This window comes from Desmodus rotundus, chromosome 5, assembly GCF_022682495.2.
Source record: "Desmodus rotundus isolate HL8 chromosome 5, HLdesRot8A.1, whole genome shotgun sequence".
Classification (NCBI taxonomy): Eukaryota; Metazoa; Chordata; class Mammalia; order Chiroptera; family Phyllostomidae; genus Desmodus; species Desmodus rotundus.
The window spans coordinates 42,811,992-42,834,540 of record NC_071391.1 but is presented as its reverse complement, the minus strand read 5'-3'; the positions used below and the strand labels follow the sequence as shown (position 1 = coordinate 42,834,540).

Genomic DNA, 22,549 nt, shown 5'->3' with positions numbered 1-22,549 from the left:
CCAATTTCTATGCCTGCAGGTTCACGAGGATACATATCAAATGCAACAGGGCCTGCAGGAGCGAGTGAAAAACTGCAAGAGCATCAGGACAGGCCGAGGCTCCGTCTACCTTCAGAGAGTGCAGTGCCAGCATCTGGAGCAGAAGCTGAAGCAGGCAGACACCTGGCTGCTGCAGCTGGGACAGCTGGCCCGCCTGATGGACTACATGATTTGCCAGAGTGTTGCGTCTATCATAGAGGAGGAGATAACCTCTTTTGTGGCCAACATCCTGCAAGTGAGATGGTGGTAGCATATGTGGAGGTGGGCAGGCAGTCAAGGGGCAGATGGTGGGGAGCAGATACTGACATCTAGCCCCACAACCTCTCCTGACCCTCTTTATAGGCCCCAAGGCAGAATCCCTTTCTCTCAGCACAGCTGGTCTTTGACAGTGGTGGCCAGCTGTCTCATGAGCCCTGTATTGAAAACATCATCCAGATTCTAAATGGCGGCCTACGGTTTGTCAAGGCTTCTGCTCTGAAGGTATTCTGGATTTGGCAGGGGGCTGGCTATAGGAATTCCCAAATTTTATCTTCTGCAATCAGAAGCTCTCAGCCTGCTCTGACCACTCGTTTTCCATTTCTGCCCTTCCTCCATACGTTGGCATGAAGGAAATGCAATCTGCAGACCTGAAGAGCCCCAGGGAGTCCCTGTACTCTGAAGGTATTTAAGGACACTCAGGCATGGGGTAGGAAGAAGGGTGGAAGGAGAGGGGAAAGCACATGCAGCCTGCTAATGGCATTGCCATAGAGTCAGGTCTTGGGTGTAGGTGGAACAGTTCTAACCTGAGTACTTCCTTCTCCATAAGAGAGGCCTAAACAATAAAAACAATGATCTCACATAACAAGAGGTCACAAGGTAGGTGCTTCCAGGGTTGGTTCAGAGGCTCAAAAATGTCCTCAAGTACCAGGCTCTTTATATCCTTCCCTCACTCCTCCCTGGGTTTTGTTATGGGTAAGGGCCAATCCTCTTATAAGGGTGTGTGTGATAGGGGAAGCTGCAATAAGAAATATTTTTTCATCCTCAGGCCTACTGCCTCATAGTTGCAAGACAACCTACAGTTTTAAGCATCCCATTCTCAAGCGAAATCAGGGGAAAGGGGCAGGCAAGTTTGGAGAGAGGAAGGGCTGAAGTAGGGAGGCAAAGTAGAATAGTATTACAATAAGGCAGTGAGATTTGATGGTGACTTGGGCTGGGGAGAGGGGGCAGACATTTGTAGAGATGGTGAGAATGGGTTGGATTCTGGATATATTTTTAAAGTAGAGCCAATGGGATTTTGTGATAGCTGGGTGTGTTGTGTGTGAGAGAAGAGTCAAAGATGATTTGAAGTTTTTGACTGGAGCAACTGGAAGAATGGAGTTCCCACTTGCGGAAGTTGGAAGACTGCAGGAAGAGCAACTTTGGGAGGGAGAAGTCAGAGGTCATTTCTGGCCCTATTCAGTCTGAAGTACCTATTAGACACCCAGATAGAGATGTGCAGTAGGCAGTTGTTTAAATGAGATTGGCATACGGGGAGAAATGTGAGCTAAAGATAAATTTGGAAGCAAATAGATGGTATTGAAAACCGTGAATCTGGATGAACTCATTTAGAAAGTAATTACAGGTAAGATATCTGAGGACTGAGCTTTGGGCAGGGGACACTCTAATGTTTAGGTGCCTGAAACATTAGGTATAACATCTAATTTCTAAACATTTCGATGGTTTCTCCCCCTTTTGTATGAAGTTTTAATGCAAATACTGACATTGTCAATTCACCAGTTCCTAAGAAGTTTAAGGGGAGGTCAGGTTCAAGGATATATTCTTTGAGGCAGATACTGAGGACTGGCATCCACCTCATCCTCTGTTCTCCAGAAGCTGGAGCACTAAAGACTACACTTCCCAGACCCCCTTGCAGCTAGAGTGCTTTAGTTTTACAGCTTTTCCATGTAGTTGCAACCCACTTAATATTCTATAATTGCCTTCCTTTATAGTAGGTAAATTTTCTTCTCTCCACTTGAACCCTAACTACTAATAAATTCTCTCCATGGGTCTGGGGTACTGTGTTTGTAATATAGATGTACATGTAAACTCACTCATAAGCAGGGAGTGTGTGTGTGTGTGTGTGTACACATTTTAGAGAAAGAGGAGGTGTGTGGGCCCTGGAGGGCACTGATGAACAATTATGGCATGTGTCCCACTAGATGAAGATGAAGAGGACTTGAACATGAGATCCCTGAGGCCCAAGTCCCAGGGCCAGCCCAGCGATGCTGTGAACATCTTCTGTGGCCCAAATATAGGATTGGTGTGGCCCTGGAAGTCCCACACAATTACTGAAGCTCTAGAGGTCCATGGACACCGGCTGCGGGGTCAGTACTTGCCCCCCGATTACAAGCAGCTGCAAGAGAACCTGGATAACAACCCTCGAATCCAGCAGGCACTGACTGTACAACAGGACCTGCTGAAGGTGAAAACAGAGACTTAAGAAGTGGGATGATGCCTACCAGTTCCCATTACGGTCACCCACCTCTGCCCTACACACCTTGTCTGCCCCTAGGACATGCTGTGCGAGGTGCAGGACTTCTGCAGGGAGTATCACTGGATGACAGGCATTTATGAGTTCCTGCAAGCCTGGGGTCCGCAGGAGGTGGAGCTGATGAGGGGTTGTCCTATCAAGAACTATGTGACGCTGGTGAGCCGCCTGAACGTTTGGCAGGACTGCGTCTCCAGTGTACCTACCGAGTTGGTCACAAAAGGCAAGCTGCTGCTGCTGAGCTGCCGTGATATAAAGGCAGACTTGGGTGAGTGCTGCTTATCCTCCCGCCTTCCCTTCCACCTCCAAACCTCCTCCACACAGCCCTCCTTGGGCCTGGAATGTCCACCAAGGACCTTAGGTGCAGGCCCCTCACTGGACCTGTAGAGCTTCCCAGAGCCCCAGGGCCCAGGGCCCTTCCCTTGGCAACTGTAGACATGACCATTGAAAAAGACAGCCTTTTCATCCGTTTTGGCTCTGTTTGTTCCCCATACTCCTTCAGAATCATGTTCCTGTCACCTGACGCTCTCTGTTCTTATGGTGTAGAGGTAGTTCAACCAAATGTAACTGAGAAAAATCTTAATGTCCATTTCCTGCACATATGAGATACTATCAGACCTGTGCTTTCTTTATGAAGGTGGGAGGCCTTGGAACTGGGGCCTGAGTTTGTTTGAAAGTACCAGCCCCTTCCTGCCTTTGTTCTTCAACAGATGAAGCACATGCCTCATTAGGTATCTTATGGGCCATGAAACTCCTCCCCTCTGTCCCTACTCCTGTCCTAAATGTTAGGGGGTTCAGACTGGCAGGGGAGGAACAGGGAGGGCCTCTGACTGGCTTGCTTTTGTTCTGATCCTGTTTGGGGCAGCCTTTGCTCCACTGTTGCTTGGAAAGCCTGTGTTCTTTCTACTTTGTTGATTTCTTGATCCTTAGTCCAGGACCAACGGGCTTCTTCAAAAAGAGCAGATGAAGAGAGAAGCACCAGGTTCAGGGTCCTGGCTCTGTTTTTCACTGGTGTGTGTGACCTCAGATCACTCAGAGCACTGAGCCTCAGTGTTATTTGTAATGTGGACAAAATAACGAAGTCACACGCAGGGTCACGGCGACGGCGACTGAATGAGAGATTATTTGCAATGCTCCCAGCATTGAGGATGGCATGCAGTAGGCGCTTAATTTTGTCTGTCACCTTCTCCCTTTCTGTCTGCTCTCATCCTTCTTAATGACCTAATTTAATCTTCTTATCCTCTCAGTTCCTCTTCTAACTGGGCTCCTTTGAACAGTGAATGATACCATTACTCAGTCTAGTAAACTGTCCTCACCAGAAACTTGACTTCATCCTTCACACTGTACTCTCCCTACTCCACCACATCCAACCTGTCGCCAAATCATTTCCATTCTTCTCTCTCCTAAATAGCTCTCAAATCTGTTTTCCCATCCATTTCTAACTTTAAGAACCAATCTACTTTATCAATCCGTTGCTCCTTTATACCACATGGTGTCGCTGTTGAACTCCTCACTGTCTTTACTGCCAGATGCTGCTCCTCCAAAAGCAGCACCCTAGCTACTATCATAGGCCAGCGAGATAGTTTGAAAAAGGGTAAGTTTGCATCATTGTGTTCTGTTCAGCCTTGTGTGAACAGAACCCCTCGATAAGTTCCCTCTCTCTTAGTTTTCTCAGTCTCAGTTCTTGGTGCCCAATCCTCTTGGTTATATCCTCCAAAACTCCGTAGGAGCCATAACCCAGTAGGTCTCAATATTGTGCCCCTGAAATTCGTTATCCCACTCTCCAGAGGAAGAGATGCTCATAGGGGATAAGGTCACTTACTTCTCACCCATCAAAATGTAAAATATAACAGAGTGGAGCCAAGCTGCCTGAGTTTGAATCCTTATTCTATCACTGTGTGATGTTGATAAAGTTACTTAACTTCTCTGAGCCTCAGTTTGCTTATCTGTAAAATAGGGACAATAATAGTATCTACCTCAAAGGGTTTTTGTGAAGATTAGATGGGTTAACACAGGTAAAGCAGTCGACATTGTATCTGGCACGAAGTGATTACTTTATACTCTGTTTCATGGTACACATTATACTGTGTTTCTGTATTGCATTTTGCTTTCTCTGTGCAGTAACATCTCTGAAGTTCAGAGGTGTATTACGATTGATGGCACATTAGAGTTTAGTTTCTTTCTTAATGGTATCTAAAATAATGGTGCCTCTTGATCATCAGTATCTTAGATTTGATGAGGTCCCATATTGGTATTATTCCTGCCCTCAGAGACAGTGGAGCTGATCATATCACCAAAGGCATCTTCCATGATTATCTCCTAGCCCCACATCTTTCCTTTAACCCTTAAAAATAAAAGGCAGATTACACACTCTTCTTGGTGCCTCTTCTACAAGAGCAGAAGCAGTAAGATCTCCTAAACAGAAAACTTTCATCTCTGGTAGGGCATTCTGCTACTTATGAGCACATCCCCCCCATGCCTTTGCACATGCCATTTCACCTATGTGCTGTGCCTTTGCCCTTTGGAGCATTAACTACTCAGCACATTCAGCTCCAGGGTTCCCCTCTCTGAGGAGGCTTTTTCCAGCCTCCTCTCCTTTTACTATGCCTGGTTGAGATCTCCTGGGCACTTAACACACTGCTTTTGGATTATATGTTTATATATCTGTCTCTGCCACTATACTGTAAGTTTCTGAGGGTAGAACCCCCTCTGTCTCACTTCCTCCCTCACTCTTGTCTACCAGTGCCCAACACAGGCCTCAGTATATAGCAGCTGGTTGGACACTGGGCAGGGGTCTGGTTAGTGTCTAGTGAGTGTCCAGTAAGTGTTCAGTGAGTGAGGGAATGAGTCCAGGGTCTGGTGTCCCTTTCCTGCTCCCGCTCTGGGCCCACAACACTTGCCTAGCTTTGCTTCTTTTTTGTGCACCCCTTAACACCCAGCCCTCTCCGGTCCTCAGAATCCAAGCTGGAGAGCATCAGGAAGGACATTCTTGCACAGGTACAGAGTGAGTGCTGGAGCCGCAGCCAGCAGCTAATGAAAGAGCTCACAGATTTCATCGAGGTCTTCCAAACCATCAACTCAGACATTCATGCCATTGCCCGGTGCTCCCAGAAGGTGGGCTCTCCCACTCCTTCCTTCCAGCCTCCCCAGGGCCCATCCTGCTCAAATGCTTATCACATCCTCTGCAAGTCTCAGCTCAGCTCCCAGTGGGGCTTGATGCTCTTAGACTGTGCCCACATGCGTGACCTGCTCTTGCTAATTCTCGCCTTGTTTACCTGGCTCAGTTTCCTCAGGGCAGTGGGAGGCCCTGGTGTGATGAGAGAGACACAGTCCTGCTTTCAGAGACAAAGTTCTGCTCTGTGTGACAGTCAGACAGGGATTTGGTGGGGGAGGAACTGGCTGTCTTCAGAGAGATCTGGGTCAGATGGGGGTGTGATCTCAGATGGCCCTTGTGGCCAGTGGGTTAAAAGGCCGCTGCTAGAGTCTGGAGCCTCCAGAAGGTAGGAATGCCCCTCAGGGATGGGCCCAAAGCAGCGCACAGGGTTGCTGTGGGGGTGCTGGTCTCATGCTGTGGCCCCTGCAGCTGAACGAGGCCAATGAGCAGTACAGCAGGCTGGAGGAGCAAGTGGAATACATACGGTCACTCCATGAACTCATCCGCAGCTACTTCAACCTCTTCAGTGCTGAAAATGAGGCACTGGACATCTCGGTGAGAAGGCGGTTCAGGGAGTCACCCATCCCTCCCGGTCCCCTTCCCCTACAACCACACGGACTTGACTGCCCTCCACTTGCCCCCACAGCTTCTGGATATGTGGGAGGCATTTCAGTTTGAGAGAAGCCAGGCCTCAGAGTTCCTGCTCAGCAAGCAACATACCATCGTGCCCAAGCTGCAGCAGCTGATGGCGGCAGCACTGGCAGAGCTGGAAGGCCTGATTGACAAGGCCCTGTCCGGCCCCTTCATGGACCCTGCACAAGAGCAGAAGAGAATCGAGAGCCAGCTCATCTCCCTGGAGCGTCAGTTCCAGGGCACAGCCAGCTACCTCAGTGAACTGCACCATGCCTATGCCACCTTCACTGGTACTGAGGGTCCCTACCCCCTGCGCTCCCACCCTGTGAAAGACCCTCCAACTGGGATAAGGGTTTGGACCCAGGGTCTTGTGTCCTATGTGACCCTAAGCAAGTTTCAGGAATCTCATACCTTCATTAGTCTCTTTTATATCTGAAAATTGCAGGGCAAAATCTTCATACATTGCTGATAGTTCTGTGTTCAGAGTGGGGAGACAGGGAACTCGCAGTCTGGGAGGGAAGACAAACAGGTGAATGTTCCATGAGAGTGTGACGGGGTCAGGGGGCCAAAAGCCTGTGCAGGAGAATGTAAAGGCGTCCTTATTGTAGTACTGAGTCTTTGTGTAGCCCTATTCAACCCAGCCTGAAAGAGGAAGCAGGTCCCTGGTAATCGGTAATCGTAGGTCTTCATACTCCATAGCCACTGCTTCCAGCCAGTGTGGTGTAGAGGCAGCTGCCCTGGGCCTCGCTGGTCCACAGGAGACCAGAACTATTGGTCTCAGCCGTCCTGTGCAATGGTGCAGCTTGTTCCCTTCTGCACATAAAGCACTTTGTAGGCTCAAGTTCTTTTTCCCCCTCATATACAGTCACTTCTATCAGTCACTCATATCTGTTTGAGTTGCTTGTTGGCCAGCTATACCGTTACCACCTCTGCCCACCAGCATCCTCAGTCCCAGGGCTATTAGGCCAAATGTGAGGTGTTGCACACTGGGACCATACTCCAGCAAGGGACGTTTTCTCTGGCTAAGTATCGGGAGACCCTTCATCCCATACTCTGACATGGACCACAGATCTTTGACCCTTCCTGCTAGGTTTGGAGATGTTTGTGAAAAAGCAGAGTAGCGGACTCAGGCCCTGTGGCACCAGGCCCAGAAGCCCCACAGAAGTGCTTTTACTTCCTTCTTCCACCCCTGTCTCCTCACCAAACTCCCAGGTTCTGTTAAAATAATCTAGGGTCTTAGATCCAGATTATTAATACTACTCTTTATTTTTCATTGTGCATCTTTTACTCATTACTATTGACATTTGCTTTGTTTTATAACCGTGTTAACAATTATTTTGATATCTAAGAATTCCTGGTTTTGTTTACATATTACCATTTTATAAAATACCATATCTTTCCATTTTTTTAAATTCTTTGCTTGGTTAAATTCATTTTTTCTTTGAAGGAAATTAGAGTTATTAGAATAGTTCTAAGTTCCTATGCTGAGTATGCCTTTCTAAGGTCCTTATATCACAGCTTGGCTAAGTATTGAGTTCTGAAGTTTTCTTCAAACTCAGATGTCACATTGCTGTTTCCTGACATGTAGCATTGTGGACAAATCTGATATCGATCTGATAATCTGATTTGTCCTTTGTAGGTAATATGTTTATTGATTATTTAATAATGGTTCTTATATTTATTCTGGTCTCCTCCCAGAATTTGTATTTGTTGAGTGAATTTTCTGGAACTCTCCTCCATTTCATCTTTTTCATCATCATTCATTTCTTTATTCTGTAAGTTCTGGGGGAACTATTATGAGTTCGTCTTATAAGCTTCCATTGCCTATGGTATCTACTCTATAATTCCCATTGCATTTTAAGACATACATACACACGTTGTATGTGTGTGTGTGTTTATGTGCACCTGTATATGGGTATAAGTGTATGTCCATGCTAACAAGGAACCGCATTGTGCCCAGATCTTAGTTTCTAATATCATTCCCATTGAAAGAAACCAGGGCCCCTCAGAGAACAGATGACTCCGGGGCTGTGGCAGGGTAGGTACAAGATGAGCCTGGAATATCTTTTAAGCCATAAAGTAAGGAAATGTTAACTTCTTTCAACAAGTGACGGGAGCATATCACAAAGACACAGAAGGGACACCAGCTGGACAGATGCAGGATAGTTTGAGCACCAAAGTAAAGTAAACTATTGGAAAAACAGGAACTTATTATCCACACTAATAATAAGGAAGGCTATGGGCAATGTTCTTAAAGGAGTGGGCTGCAGGGGCCTCATTACAACAGTGAGGTTTGAGCAAGGACTTGAATTTGTTGAGGGAGTGAGCCATGTGGCTCTCTGAGGGAAGAGTGTGCCAGAATGAACTGTCAGTCAGAGACCCTCGGCAGGAGGGAGTGTGCCTGGTTGTATCCGAGCAATAGTAAAGAGCCCGCCATGCCCTGAGTGGAGTGAATGAGTCGGAGACTAATGGAAGAGGAACGCTTCCTTTTACTGCCATTGCATTTTCCCAGATATTCTATCCTTGGAAAAACCATCCCTTGGATTGTCCCCACCTCTGCTGTTCTGCTGAACTTTTGGGCCCTCTCCTCTGTCATTATGGGCTCTTCACTGACCAGTCCCCATCATGCTCCTGCCCCAAACATAGCCCAGGCCTCATCCAGCCCTGTCCCACAGGGGATGAGAGTCCTGTGCCCTTGCCAGTCTGTGGGACCCACCCTATTGTGCAGCAGCAGAGTATCTGGCACCTGTACCGAGTCATCTCTGAGACCATCAATGAATGGAAGTGCATGGTTTTTGTCAAGGTGCTGACACCCTTCCTTGAAGCTCCTGCCTGGGAATGGAGAGTCTGTAAGAGGGTGGTGGGGAAGAGTCTCCAGCTGACAATGAGCCCTTCTCCCTACAGTTCAGCCTGCCTATGGCCCAGGAGAAGACAGATGGCTGGCTGGCAGAGGCGGCCCGGTTGAGAGCCACTCTGGGGCTGCATAGCCCAGTTCTGCAGTGCTCCACGTGCATCCTGGAGGACTTCTGCAGCTACCTGCCCTTGCTTACCAAGCTGAGCAGCCTCCAGATGCAGAGCCTCAACTTCCAAGCCCTCCTTCGAGGTATGTTTAAGTAGAGTCAGAGGGGAGGGGAAGGGAAGGACATGGGGGTTAGAACAATGTAACAACTCAGTTCCCCGCCACTCTTGTTGGAAACACCTTCCCTCCCTGGGCTGCTCCCTGCCTGCCCCAAAGTATCATAACCCTCACACTACCATGAGGGTCCTCCTTGCTAAGCTGGCTCAGGCGGGTGTCTAAGCTCTGGGCTCTGCACTGCGCTCTGGACCTTAGGTTTGGGGTTCTTGGCTCTATATTGTACTCTGAGATCTGCCCTCTGAGAGCTGGGCTGGGCTGGGCTGGGTCCCAGATCTGCCATATACTGTTGTTGCTCTGACTTATTGTCCCTTCTACCTCCAGCCTTAGGGTTGGGCAATCTCAATGTAGAACTCCTGACACTGGGCCAGCTGCTCACTTGTCCACTGCTGGAGTTTGCAGATCGAATCAATCAGGTAGGGCCCACTGGAGGGAGGGAGGTGGTTCCAGGTCCTGTTTGCTAAGCTCTAACAGAGCCAGTTAAGGCTCACCAGCCTCTCGAGACAAGTGGGTAGTAGATATTGGTTTGTGGGTGGGTGGACAGTGGGGTTGAGATTGCTGGTCTGCCTGGAGCATGTGGGGGTCTGAGGGGTCGTTTCTGATTCTCTGCAACTGAGAGTGTGCACCCAGACCCAACCAGGGGAAAGTGGGTGGCAGCCCCAAAGTTGTGGGCATACAGGATAGCAGATGACCCCCAACACTTACCCTGCCCCAAAAGAACAGGAGCTGACTGAGGTACTGTCTGCTCAGCTGGGGCCTTGCAAAATAGGGGGTTTCAGGGCAGCAGATCAAAGTATGCTGCTGATGGCCTGTCTTTGAGGCCTGATGGTCCCATTCTCTGTCTCTGAGGCCTCTACTCCACTGAGACCTGGCCCTTGAGTCCCAGCTCCAGTGTTTTCCCCTGAGCCATTGCCCAGTCCTGGTTCCTGAGACCCCACTGTTCCAGATCTGGCGGAATGAAAATGAACAAATGCGTGCTCAAGAGACCTTGCAGCAGCTGCAGCGGGTGTGGGAAGTGCGCCAGCTGCGACTGCTCAACTTCATCTTGTATGTGCCCTACGAGCCCCCAGCCTTGGAGCGCTCTAAGAGACAAATGCTCCGCAACCCCCACAGGGATATAGTGGCCAAGGATAGTGGCACCTTCATCCTTTCAGGTAAGACCAGCCCTTGTGGCCCAGTGAAAGTCCCTTGTAGGGGGCCATGTTCATCTGCCACATCCACCAAGCCCTGCCAGATATGGCTTCTCTAGCCAGGTTCCCATCCTTGCTGGACATCCTGAGACATCATTCTTTTCTGAGACAATGTCTTTCACATAGCTCCCATTCAGCGCTAGTCTTGGGAGTCCCCACCCCCTCACTCCCACCCAATGCCTGGCCTCTTTACCAAAGGTCCTTCCCTTCTGGGTGTATTAAGAAATTCCTCACAGTCATGTCTCCCCACCTTTCATTGCTCTGTCCTCTAGATTGTACCCTGGTGTCTGATCTTTTGACTCCCTCATTCATTCCTTTTTTGTTCCCTCTTTAAACTTACCTACCTCCTCTGAGCTAAGCACAGGAGACCCTGAGATTTACAGGCAGAAATCCTGTCCTTTACGAGCCCCCATTCCAGGGAGAGAAACAATAGACTAGAGATAAGTGCATGGTGGCGCACCTAGCTGTGGGCAGGTGAATGTCAGAAAGCAGACAGCTTCAAAGGACCAGAGAGAGCCAGAAAAATCTTCCCTTCCCTTAGGGAGAGGCTTCTTGCTGACCTTTGAAGGAGGAGTTTTCTAAACTTGCAAGAGGAGAAGGACATGGACTCGAGATGGTATAGTTCGGGAATTGCCAGTAGAGGAGAAATTCTCTTTCCAACACAATTGAAACCCAACTGGCAAATTTAAGAAGTTGGTTACATAGGGATATGATAAAATATGATGCATAAGATTTTTTAAGCTTAAAACATACAAATGTGTGTTTATTTATAATCTTTTAACTTAGGACAGAACTTCTCTTTGATTTGCTGTCAACTGATAGAATTTCTCACATCCTTTCTTGCATTAGTGCATTATCTACCATTTCCAATTTCATTTTCTGTAAAGTTGAGCAGTGACATGAAGACGTTTGTGAAGTTATCTAAGTCCAGAACTTTTTAAGATTTTTATTATAATTTCCCAAGTTTTAAAAATTGGCTGGCCTCTACCTAATTTAATATGTTTTTATCAACTCACCTTTACTGAAACCTTTCATAGTTTCCATAGAACCAATAACTCTTTTGCTACCCACATTTCAGTGGTTAGCACAATATTAGATTAAATTCTGTAATTGAAATTATAACTCACGTAAACAATTTTTTCAACACACTTGAGCTCTTGGTGAGCATACAGTTGCGTGAAAGAAAAAAATGTTTGGGTCTTCTAGAGAACAGCTTCAGATCTGTGTCAGTGTATTTGAGGTATCAGGCACCCCTGCCGCTGCCTCCTCTGACTGCCAGCTCAGCTCAGCTGCGGCCCACTCTTCCTTAGATTGCAACAGCCTGCAAGATTCCATCCAGGAAAGTCTGCAGGTGTTGTTCAAGATTCTGGCCATCCAAAAGTCAGGAGACCTATACAAAATAGCTTTGGATTGGGTGACCACCTTGCATAGCCTGAGTGAGTACAGGCCACTAGCTGGGCTCATTGGTGGGACCTGAAGTGGGATGGCCTGGAGGGATAGGGTAAGGGGTGGGGGTTGGGTGGAGAAGTTCTGAAAGACAGAGTGAGGACCTCTTTCACTGCTATTTCTTGGGCCACGGTGACTAGGTCTTTATTCACAGTGAAAGTTTTCTATCCTCCAAGCAAGGTCCCTGTGTTCTGGGTCCTGCTGAGCAGAATATTTTGGGGTGGGGCAACCTGAGGGTCAGTTGCAGGCTGGACCCCCTTGCAGAATCTAGAACCCTAGTATCTATCCTTCCACTGTTCCTCTGGCTGCTCACACAGGTGACGTGCTGGAGGTGTGGGTGACTTTCCAGCAAAAGTGGATTTTTCTGAATAAAGTTCTGCATGAGATGAAGATCCAGTTCCCCAGTTCTGACCTGGTAGGAAAGGGGGGTGAAGCAGTGTAGACAAAGGCTATTGAGTAGTGGGGCGCAGTTGGAGAGGAGCTGCCCTTTCACGTCTACCTTGCTTTCATCCTCTCCCTCACCACAGAACTCCCGTTTCAAGGCCATGGATGATCAGTATCGGACCCTGATGAAGATCTCTGTAGCAGACCCCCTGCTTCTGTCACTTGTAGTGCCCAGTGCCAAGCGGAGCCCTCACTTCCAAGGCCAGCAGCTGCAACAACTGCTTCAAGCCGGCTCAGTGGAGCTGGAGAGCATCATTATGGCTCTGAAAAGCGTGCTCTATGGGCTCTCTGCTCGCTTCCCCCGCCTCTTCTTCCTCAGTGACAGTGAGCTGGTGGCCCTACTGGTTGCCCCACTGGAGCCATGTGAGGCCCAGATATGGATACGACGCTGTTTTCCTCATGTGCTTGCTGTGAGCTTCAAGTCCAGCCCGACTGAAGATAACATGGATGCCCCAGAGTCAAGGCCAGGCTTACAGACTCAAGTGAAGGCACTTGCGGTGCTGGGGACAGGTGGGGAGGAGGTGAAACTGCAGCGGCCCCTTCCTCTGCATCCAGATCTCCCCAAGTGGCTGGCCTCTCTGGAGAATGGTCTGCGTTTGGCACTGGTGCACATGCTGCAGGGCTGTGTGGCTGCCCGTCTGGCTCTCACCCCATCCCTGGACAAGGCCTTCAAGGAGCTGCCCCAGCAAAGCCAGTTGCCTCTGGAACAATATGTCCACCACTGGCTAGATTTAGTCGAGGCCTTCCCATGGCAGTGTGTGCTGGTGGCAGAGGAGGTAGTATGGCGGGCTGAGATGGAGGAGGCTCTGCTTGAGGGGAGGACCCTGGCCATGGTCCCTACACATGTGTGCAAGCTGGAGGTACTGGTGCATTTCGTACAGGCCCAGAGGGCCTCCCATTATGGGCAGCCCCTGCTCTCTGTCCGCCAGACCAGCCTGCTCCGTGCCCTATTGGTCATGGCAGTGATGCACAGGGATATTGCACAGGTGCTGAAGGAGCAGCAGGTCAGTGATCTGACAGACTTCCACTGGGCCCGCCAACTCAAGTACCACCTGGGTTCACCGCACATCATCCCTCAAAGCCCTCTGCGGAGTCTCAAAACTATTGCATCTACTGAGACTCCTCTGTCACCAGCTGCGTGCTGGATAGATGTGCTGGGCCGGTCCTTCCTATACAATTATGAGTACCTGGGTCCCAAACTGGGACCTCTACCCAGCATGCTGCCTGAGCGGCCAGCCCTGGTGCTATTATTGGCCCTGGATGAGGTGGCCTGTGGGACCCTACTGGGCCCTGATGGCATGGGAAAGGCAGCCATGGTGGAGAGTCTGGCACAGGCCTTGGGGCGCCAGCTGGTGATAATGCCCTGCTTGCCTCAGATAGAGACCCAAAGTCTGAGCAACTACCTGAACGGTGCCCTGCAGGCTGGTGCCTGGCTGCTGTTGGAAGCAGCTCAGCACCTGCCTCGTGGCTTGCTGTCTGCCCTGGGCCAGCGCCTGGCTGAACTGCACAACCTCTATGCTCCTCTGTATCAGCAGGCTTCCAGAAGCACCAGCACCATTGACCCAACCCAGCCCCAGCTCCTTGGCAGTGGATTCTTTGAGAAACATCACGTATACATGAGGCTTGGCTATGGCTGTCTCCTGACGCTGCCTGCCCTGAACACTGCTGTGCCTGCCAACTTGCGCCTGCTCCTGCGGCCTGTGGCCCTGACACTGCCTAACCTGCAGCAAGTGGCAGAGCTGACTCTGCTGGGTGCAGGGATGCAGGATGCCTCCCACATTGCTACCCGCCTATCCAAATTCTTCTCCCTAGAGTGTGAGCTGGTGTCTGGGCCCCTGCCCTGCCACTTGCCACTGCTCAAGCAGGTCCTCACAGACATGATACAGGCTCTAAATGTCACCAAAGAGGAACCCAGCTCCCAGCAGCGCCACAGCCTCGCTGCCATCGAGGAGACTGCCCTACTGCGTGCCCTGCTACGCTCACCACTGTTCAACACCTTTGATGGGGTCCGCCTTCACCACCTCCAAGAGCTGCTCTGTGGGATCTTCCCTAGTGCTAGACAAGTGCTGGCAGAGCCTGTGACCCACTGGCTGAGGACGCCAGTGCTGGTGGAGGAATTGCAGCAGGCAGGCCTGCATCCCAGCCCTAATATTTTGGGGTCCCTGGAGCAGCTGAGCCAGGCCCTGGACCGGGCCTCTGGCATTTTGCTCCTGGGCCCTGCAGGCAGTGGCAAGACCACTTGTTGGCGCAGCTTATTTAACATCCAGAATCGGCTGGCAGCCACGGAGGACACCTCAACACCCAGCTGTCTGCCTGTGGAAATTACACACCTGTATCCCAGTGTCCTCAGCCCCCAGGAGTTCCTGGGATGGACAGAGGGCCCCTGCTGGCACCAAGGCATCTTCCCTAGGCTGCTTCGTGCAGCCAGTCAGTGTAAGACTGTGGACCCAGAGAGCAAGGCACAAGGATCAGTTGGGATCCAGCACTGGATAATATGCGATGGGGCCTCCTCCAGTGCTGCTTGGCTGGACTCCATCACTTGCCTCTTGAGTGACCCCCCCCAGCTCATCCTCCCCAATGGTCAGAAGATAGAACGACCCCCGGGTACTTTTCTTTTGATGGAGGTGGGAGATGCAACTGGAATGTCCCCCACAGTGGTGGGCCATTGTGCCCTAGTCTGGTGTGATGGGGAGCAGACTTGGCAGGGGATGCTTAGGGTCCTGATGGCAGCCCTGCCCCATGAGTACTGCCTGCAACCCCGGACAGTCACAGAGCTCAACCACCTGGCCGAAGTGCTGGTGCCTGCAACATTCCGATTCCTCACCCACCAGGGTGCCAGCTCCCTGCTGCAGACACATGGGCAGAAGGCAGTTTGCCCAGGTGTGGCTGAAATCACCAGCCTGGCTCGCCTCCTGCGTTGCCTTCTTGATCCCCACCTGCGCATAGATAAGAAGGAGACACAAAAACCAGGTGAAGGGAAGGGAAAGAGAGGGCTGGCTTGAAATCCATGGGGCTTTGAGAACAGATGGCATATGGCTGGAGTCTGGGGCATTGGTTCTTTGGTGGACTTGGGCTTGGGGACTGATAGTGAGAAGAGAGCCAAGTCTCCTCCGCAGCCCCCACCTCTTACTGGGGCTTCTATTCTGGCCTGGTAACCTTTGCAGAAGACCTCAGCTATAGTGATCCTGTAGCTCAAAGCTTCAAGTCCTCAAAACACAGCTCTCTGAACCCGTCCCAGGATGACAGTGATGATGTGCCTAACAAGTGCAGGGAGCACTTGCTGGTTGTCAGCAGCTTTCTTTTTGCCTTGATCTGGAGCTTTGGAGCCCACCTTCCCTCCAGGTATCTACAGGGGTGGGGGATGGGGAATGCAGAGGGCTGAGATGGACTGGCCTGTGAGAGTCAAACCCAGGTGATGTAACTGTCAGGGGTGGGTGGAATGTGTGAGTGTGTCACAAATGGAAATGTTGTAACTGTCTGACATGTTTGCCTGTATGTCCACTCGAGCAGGTTCTGGCCACTCTTTGATACCTTCCTGAGAGATTCTATTAGTTGCCTTCCCAACTATCCTGAGCCACCACCCTCTGCCTTGGTGTTTGATCTACATGTATGCCCAGAAGATGGGACACTGGTCCCCTTCACTGGCCAATACCTGGGCAGCCGCATCAAGGGATCATTGGGCACCTTCAGTCCTTCTCCCCAGGTGTGAGGACAGTATGAAGTAGCTGGGGTTGGGGCTCAAGGGGATGTCCTAGGACAGTCCGCGTTCTAGGCCCAGCTGAGGCACACCTGCTCCTGTTCTTTGATATGTTTTCACGCTTACAAAAACCCATAGAGTGTTCTGCAAGCACAGCTTTAATACAAGATCCCTAGACCGTGGTTGTCAGTCAGATTACTGCCTAACCTGGAGCTGCCACAGTAAGCCCTGCTTCTGTCCTGCAGACCGAACGACTCTTATACGTGGTGGACCTACTTCTGTCGAAGGGACACCCAGTACTGCTGGCTGGGGAGGCAGCAACGGGGAAGTCAGTCTTTGTGGAGATGCTAGTGGAACCATATCACCCTTACACATACACCCCCATCCACCCCGCCTTCAGTACCACCCATCTTCGCCTCCTGCTGAGCCAAGGGGTCCAGAACCAAGCACGAGCGAACCTGTGGCCTGGGCGGCACCTGAATTCTAAAGGCTCCCTCCTCTTCCTGCTGGAGGATTTGCACCTGGCTGCTTCTGGTGAGGAGCTGGGAGGAGGGAAGGAAGGAGCCATTGTCATCTTTTGAGACTATAAAATTCCTAGCAATATTCACTGACTCTCAGATATACACCTACAAATCAAACCTGTGTTCCATTCTTAATACCCTCTCATTCTACGTAAGCTCCCTGAACGATTTTACTCTGCTGGTGGCCTCTTCTACCATCTCTATGCTTCTACTGCTAAGTCTTTATCTCCAACCCAGGCTTGTCTTCTAAGCAACAGACCTGTTTATCCAACTACCTACTGTGTATCACTAGCTTGTTGTCTCATTGCACCTTACATCTAACTAAGATCTAAGAACTAAGATCTACCTTAGATCTGAATTCATTATCTTCTCTCAAAACCTGCTCTTATGTGTCCTCTTAGTAACTGGTACCACCACCCATCCAGTCACTTAAGCCAGAAATGTTATGAATAACTCTCTCACAAATGTGTCTCTCAATTTTGCCTCCTAAATATCTCTCAAGTATTTCCACTTCTTATTTCTATTCCATCTTCACTGGTTTAGACCGTCATTACCTAGAACTTTGGCAAATGCTCTTGTAAGGTTCCTTATGATATGGCTTTCTTCTCTAGCCTCGTACATTCCGTCCTCTACGTAGACTCAACTAGGCACAGGCATCCAATAAGTCAGGCAACCTTTAGCCTCTGGGATTGCTGTCCTCTCTGCCTTCTCTTCTCTATTTATCTGGCTAAGTCCTACTTATTTTTTACAAATAACCTCAGGCAATATCTCCAGGAATCCTGAGCGTTCAGGCTAGGTTAGATATTCATCCTGTGTGCTATACAAAAATCTGTGACAACCGTGATTTTATAATTATATATTTACTTATCAGTCCCTTCCACCATACTCTGAGCTTTAAGAGAACAGAAATTTGTCTCATTCATTCTCATTCATTTTGATAGACCAAATAGGAAGGAAGTGCTTACAGTTTGGAGAATAAAAGATAAGAAAGGAAAGGGGAGAAATTGTGATGAAAGTTTGGAATATTGGGAAGTTTGAAATTTTAAGTTTCTAAAGTAGTGTATTTCTAGATGGCAACAGGCTCAGAATATGGCTAGGGGGTGGGCAGAAATGAATAGGTACAGCCCTGGACAGTGTGTCTCAGTTGATTGGACGTCATCCCACAAAGTAAAAGGTTGCCAGTTCAATTCCCGGTCATGGCACATGCTTGGGTTGTGGGCCAGGTCCCTGGTTGACGTGTGTAAAGAGGCAACCATTGATGTTTCCTTCTCACACTGATGTTTCTCTCCCTCTCTATCTTCCTCCCTTCCCCACCATCTAAAAAAAATAGGTACAGAATGGTGGATTCGGGAGAGTATATGGGCTAAGGCATTAGATGGATTATCTATTTAGTTAGACCAGTGTGTTCCTTATGGAATGTGGAAAACTTGAACCAAGTGGTATGTATGTAATTAATAAGAGTAGGTACAATTTATTGCATACTATGTCCTATATACTTTATTGACGTCGTCTTCAGTGTTCATAAATTCCATTAAGATGAATATTTGTTATGAATATTTTAAAGATGAAGAAATAGATTTTATAACTTGCCTAAGACACTCTAGCCAGTAAGTGTCAGAATTAAGATTGAAAATCAAGTCTGTTTAGCATCAAAACCTGTAATTTTCTCCAAATATATTATTTGGCTTTCTCAGTGAATTTGCACAAACTATCAGGATGTCAATTTCAGGATAATAGAAAGGGTAAATCCCAATCTGTCAATGGAAGCTGAGAAGAGATATCTTTTTTATTTTTTTTAAATACTCAGAATGGGGAGAGAGACAGAGAAACATTGATGTCAGAGAGAAACATTGATGTCAGATAGAAACATCGATTGGTTGCCTCCCATATGTGCCCTGCCCAGGGATCAAACCCACAACCTAGGTATGTGCCCTGACTGAGGATTGACCCCACAACCATTTTGGTATATGGGATGATGCTCCAATGAACGGAGCCACACTGGCCAGTGCCTGAGAAGAGATTTCAACAGGAAGGTTGAAAACATAGTAGAGTGAAGTATATTATAGTTGGCAGTGTAAATGGTGTCCTTGGGTGATAGCCACCAAAACAGTGAAAAAAGGATAAAATAAAAAAGTAATAGCCATACAACAAAACAAAAAACTGACCCACTGTCAAGAGAAAACAGTCAATAAAAAGTGACCCTGAGATGAAGTTGAATTTAGCAGACAAATTCTTTACAGAAGCTGTTATAAAAGTTGCCAAGTACTTAAAGGAAACTACGATCTTAATGATTAAACATATAGGTCTCAGAAAAGAAATGGAAAGTACTAAAAATAACTAAATGGAAATTTTAGCACTGGAAAATACCATAACTGAAAAGAAAAATTCACCGGACATGCCTTAATAGCAGATTGGAGATGAGAAAATAGAGTTAATAAACCCTGAAGAGCAGAAACATTGAAAATGAATAGAACTTCAGTCTAACACATATATAAATGGAGTTCCAGAAGGAAAAGAGAGTGAGAATAGGACAGAAAAAAACTTTAAGGATATAATGACCAAAATTTTCCCAAATTTTTAAAGAAAATATTGACTTCCAGATATAGAAATCTCATACCTAATTTAAAAGCACACACATACAAATAGGTACATCATAGTCAAGCTGCTGAAAGATCAAAGAAAGAAAAACTCTGAAAATGGTCAGAGAAAAGATAAGACACATTTTGTACAGATGACCATTAAGAATGATGATTAATTTCTCATCAGAATAAGAGGTGGCCCAACGCAAAATCGTAAATTATGCACGGACCTTTTCTTGGCTCATCAGTTTTCATTAGTGTTTGTGTATTTAATGTATAGCCCAAGACAACTCTTCTTCTTCCAGTGCAGCCCAGAGACACCAAAAGTTTGGACACCCCTCTGGAGTGTGGCGGAACCACACCTTTAAAGTACTAAAAGGGAAAAAACCCTGTCATCTTGGAATTGTCTATCCAGTAAAAATACCCTTCATAAATGAGGATGAAATAAAGTTAATCCAGACACTTGAAAGCTGAGAAAATTCACTGCTGCTAGAATTGTACTACAAGGAATGCTAAAAAATGTTATTTAAACAGAAGGGAAATAATATATGGAAACTCAGATCTATAAGCAAAGAATGAAGAGTATCAGAAGTGGTAAATATGTGGGCATATACAAATAACTATCTTTTTAATCTCTTAATTTCATTAAAAGGCAGCCAATAGTTTAAAACAAAAACAATAACATTCTGAGATGGAGTTTGTAATGTAAATAGAAGTAAAAAAGAAATCGGAACAATAGTAAGAGGGTAGGGTAGGAGAGTGAGTAAAATTAATCATATCGTTGTAAGGTTCTTACATTTGTGGAACTGAAATGCAAAATAGGAAGTGGGAAACGTAGGGTATGAAATGTGAAGTGGTACAATGTTACTTCTAAGCATTGGTAAGTTAAGGAATCATATTGTTAACCCTAGAAAAATCACTAATAATAACAAAGAATATAGCTAAAAAGCCAATAAAGGAAATAGGACACTAAAAACATTAAAGTTATATAAAAGGAAGTAGGAAAAAGGCAACAGAGTACAAATAGAAGAGACAAATAACAAATTCATGGGCCTTTAGTCAACTATAAAAGTAATTACATTAAATGTAAATGGTTCAAGGAGGTTAAAGATGGTGGAAGCATTTGCCCCCTCCCATGAGCACACAGGTAGTAATTCTCCTATAAGACATCAGAGCGCTGAATGAATGGCTTCTGACAACAAACAGAAAGAGACAGAATAGAGAAGCCTGGGAAGTCAAGGGAGCCCTCCAGTAGCTGCAGGAACTCTCAAGGGCCAGAGGATCCAGGGAGCACCATTGTTTTTTTCTGACCCCCCCTCCCACTTTGAAAAAGCTTGCAGAAGCTCTGTTCAGGTGCTTTGGCCTACCCTGCAAGATCACCAAAGGTGTTAACAGCTACATTGCCTGGAGCTTTTTGCTTTTGAACGAAGGGAACAAGCAGAAATTACAGGGCATCACTGGTAGTGACTTGGCCTCCCTTCTGGGAGCTGCTCCTGGCCAGCAGGTGCTAGTGCCCCACATACAATAAGCCCCTGCTCAGCTCCAAGGGTCTTTCCAAAACTCCTTAGCATATAAAGCCTACAAGAAGTCTCTTCTACACAGGATCACTTTGTTACAACTAACAAGACAGAGACTGTGTAGAGAAGACTGAAGAGCCATGGGAGCTCTCTGGGGACTATGGGAATTCTCTGGTCTTGGAGAGACTTATGAGTGCCATTATTTACATTGCCCTCCACCTCCATAGGATGGACAGGAGCTTTATCCAGGTGCTCTGACCTGCCTGCAAGGTTGCTGCAGTGTGTTCCCAGATACACTGCCCGAGTCTATTTCAGCTCAAACAAAGCGTGCAAGCAGGGCATTAGGACACACAGCTGGCCTCCCCATCCAGAGCTGTTCCAGCTCAGTAGGCCAGCTCTCCACTCAGCTCCAACCAGTCTGCCAAAACTCCACACACAGTGTACACAGAGCCTGCTTCTACTGAAGGCCAATTTTCCAAGACAGGGAGATGATGCAGATCCTGGCCTGCAGGATCCGTGTGTTGTGGCAGCAATGGACAGATTCACACGGACTACTGAGTCCTGTGGAGGAAAAGGGATGGCACGGCCACTCTCTCAAGGGGAGAGCACCCCGACCCTTGCCTTGACAGGCTTTTATTGCTTTTCTGGGCACATTACATTGAGGATGGTCCTCATTTACTATACACAGGTTTGCTTTAGGTGGTTACATTTTATAGAAAACAAAGGAGAGGATGTTGCTAATTACATCAAAAAGGAAGGATATTTACAAATGTAAAGGGAAAAGTGGTTGAACTGGTTACACTCATCCTTGGAAGGTTTAGCGTATATTTTAGGAAGTTACTTTAAAGATATGCAGTAAATGCTTGCTGCCTCAATTCAGGGTGAGGGAGTTTTAGCAAAAGCAAATCTCAAAGCAGCCTAGGTACAATGCAGGCCTGATTCCCCACGGGAGAACCTATCCGTAGGCGTGGGTCCTGTGTGCCGGACTGCGCTTTCCACTGGCCTTTCTGAGTGGGAGCTGGGCCAATGCCACACAGAATGGTCTCCTATAGGAAGAGACAGCTATTTTGTCTAATTTATATAAACAAATATATAAAGTCAAATAAAATGAAAAGACAGAAGAATATCTCTCAAATGAAGGAAAAAGAAAAATTCCCACAAAACCCTAAGGAAGTGGAATCAAGTCATCTGTCTAATAAAAAATTCAAAGGAACAATCATAAGGGTGCTCATAAAATTTGAGAGTGGATTAGAGGAACTTAGGGAGAACTTCAATGAACAGAAAGTATAAGAAAGAACCAAGCAGAACTTAAGAATACAATAACTTGGACAACAGTGTAATGATGGTGAGGGGGAGAGGAATAAGGGGGATAACTGGCAATAAAAAATACAATTAAACAAGAATACAATAACAAAAATGAAAATTACATTAAAAGGAATCAACATCAATTAGCTAACACAGAAGAAATGGTTGGTGATCTGGAAGACAGACTATGGAAATCAACCAATCAGAATAGCAGAAAGAAAAAAGAATTTTTTAAAAAATGAGGATAGTTTAACGGACCTCTATGGTAGCATCAAGCACTCAAATATTAACATTATAGGGAAGAAAGAGAGAAAGCAACAGAAACTTTATTTAAAGAAATAATAGATGAAAACTTTCCTTACCTGGGAATGGAAACAAACATCCA

At 47.4% G+C, this 22,549-nt stretch overlaps 1 protein-coding gene across 1 annotated transcript in view; it reads left to right on the top strand.

Moving 5' to 3' along the window:
- The window catches only part of DNHD1 (dynein heavy chain domain 1), a 70,039-nt gene that overhangs the window by 21,091 nt on the left and 26,399 nt on the right, over positions 1-22,549 (top strand). The window contains 18 exon segments of the mRNA XM_024569348.3: positions 20-274; positions 382-519; positions 648-699; positions 2,217-2,479; positions 2,570-2,813; positions 5,502-5,659; positions 6,129-6,338; positions 6,340-6,622; positions 9,008-9,135; positions 9,237-9,435; positions 9,790-9,881; positions 10,412-10,619; positions 11,966-12,091; positions 12,419-12,516; positions 12,629-15,515; positions 15,710-15,887; positions 16,056-16,248; positions 16,488-16,776. Of these exon segments, the coding sequence (XP_024425116.2) occupies positions 20-274; positions 382-519; positions 648-699; positions 2,217-2,479; positions 2,570-2,813; positions 5,502-5,659; positions 6,129-6,338; positions 6,340-6,622; positions 9,008-9,135; positions 9,237-9,435; positions 9,790-9,881; positions 10,412-10,619; positions 11,966-12,091; positions 12,419-12,516; positions 12,629-15,515; positions 15,710-15,887; positions 16,056-16,248; positions 16,488-16,776 (6,001 nt within the window).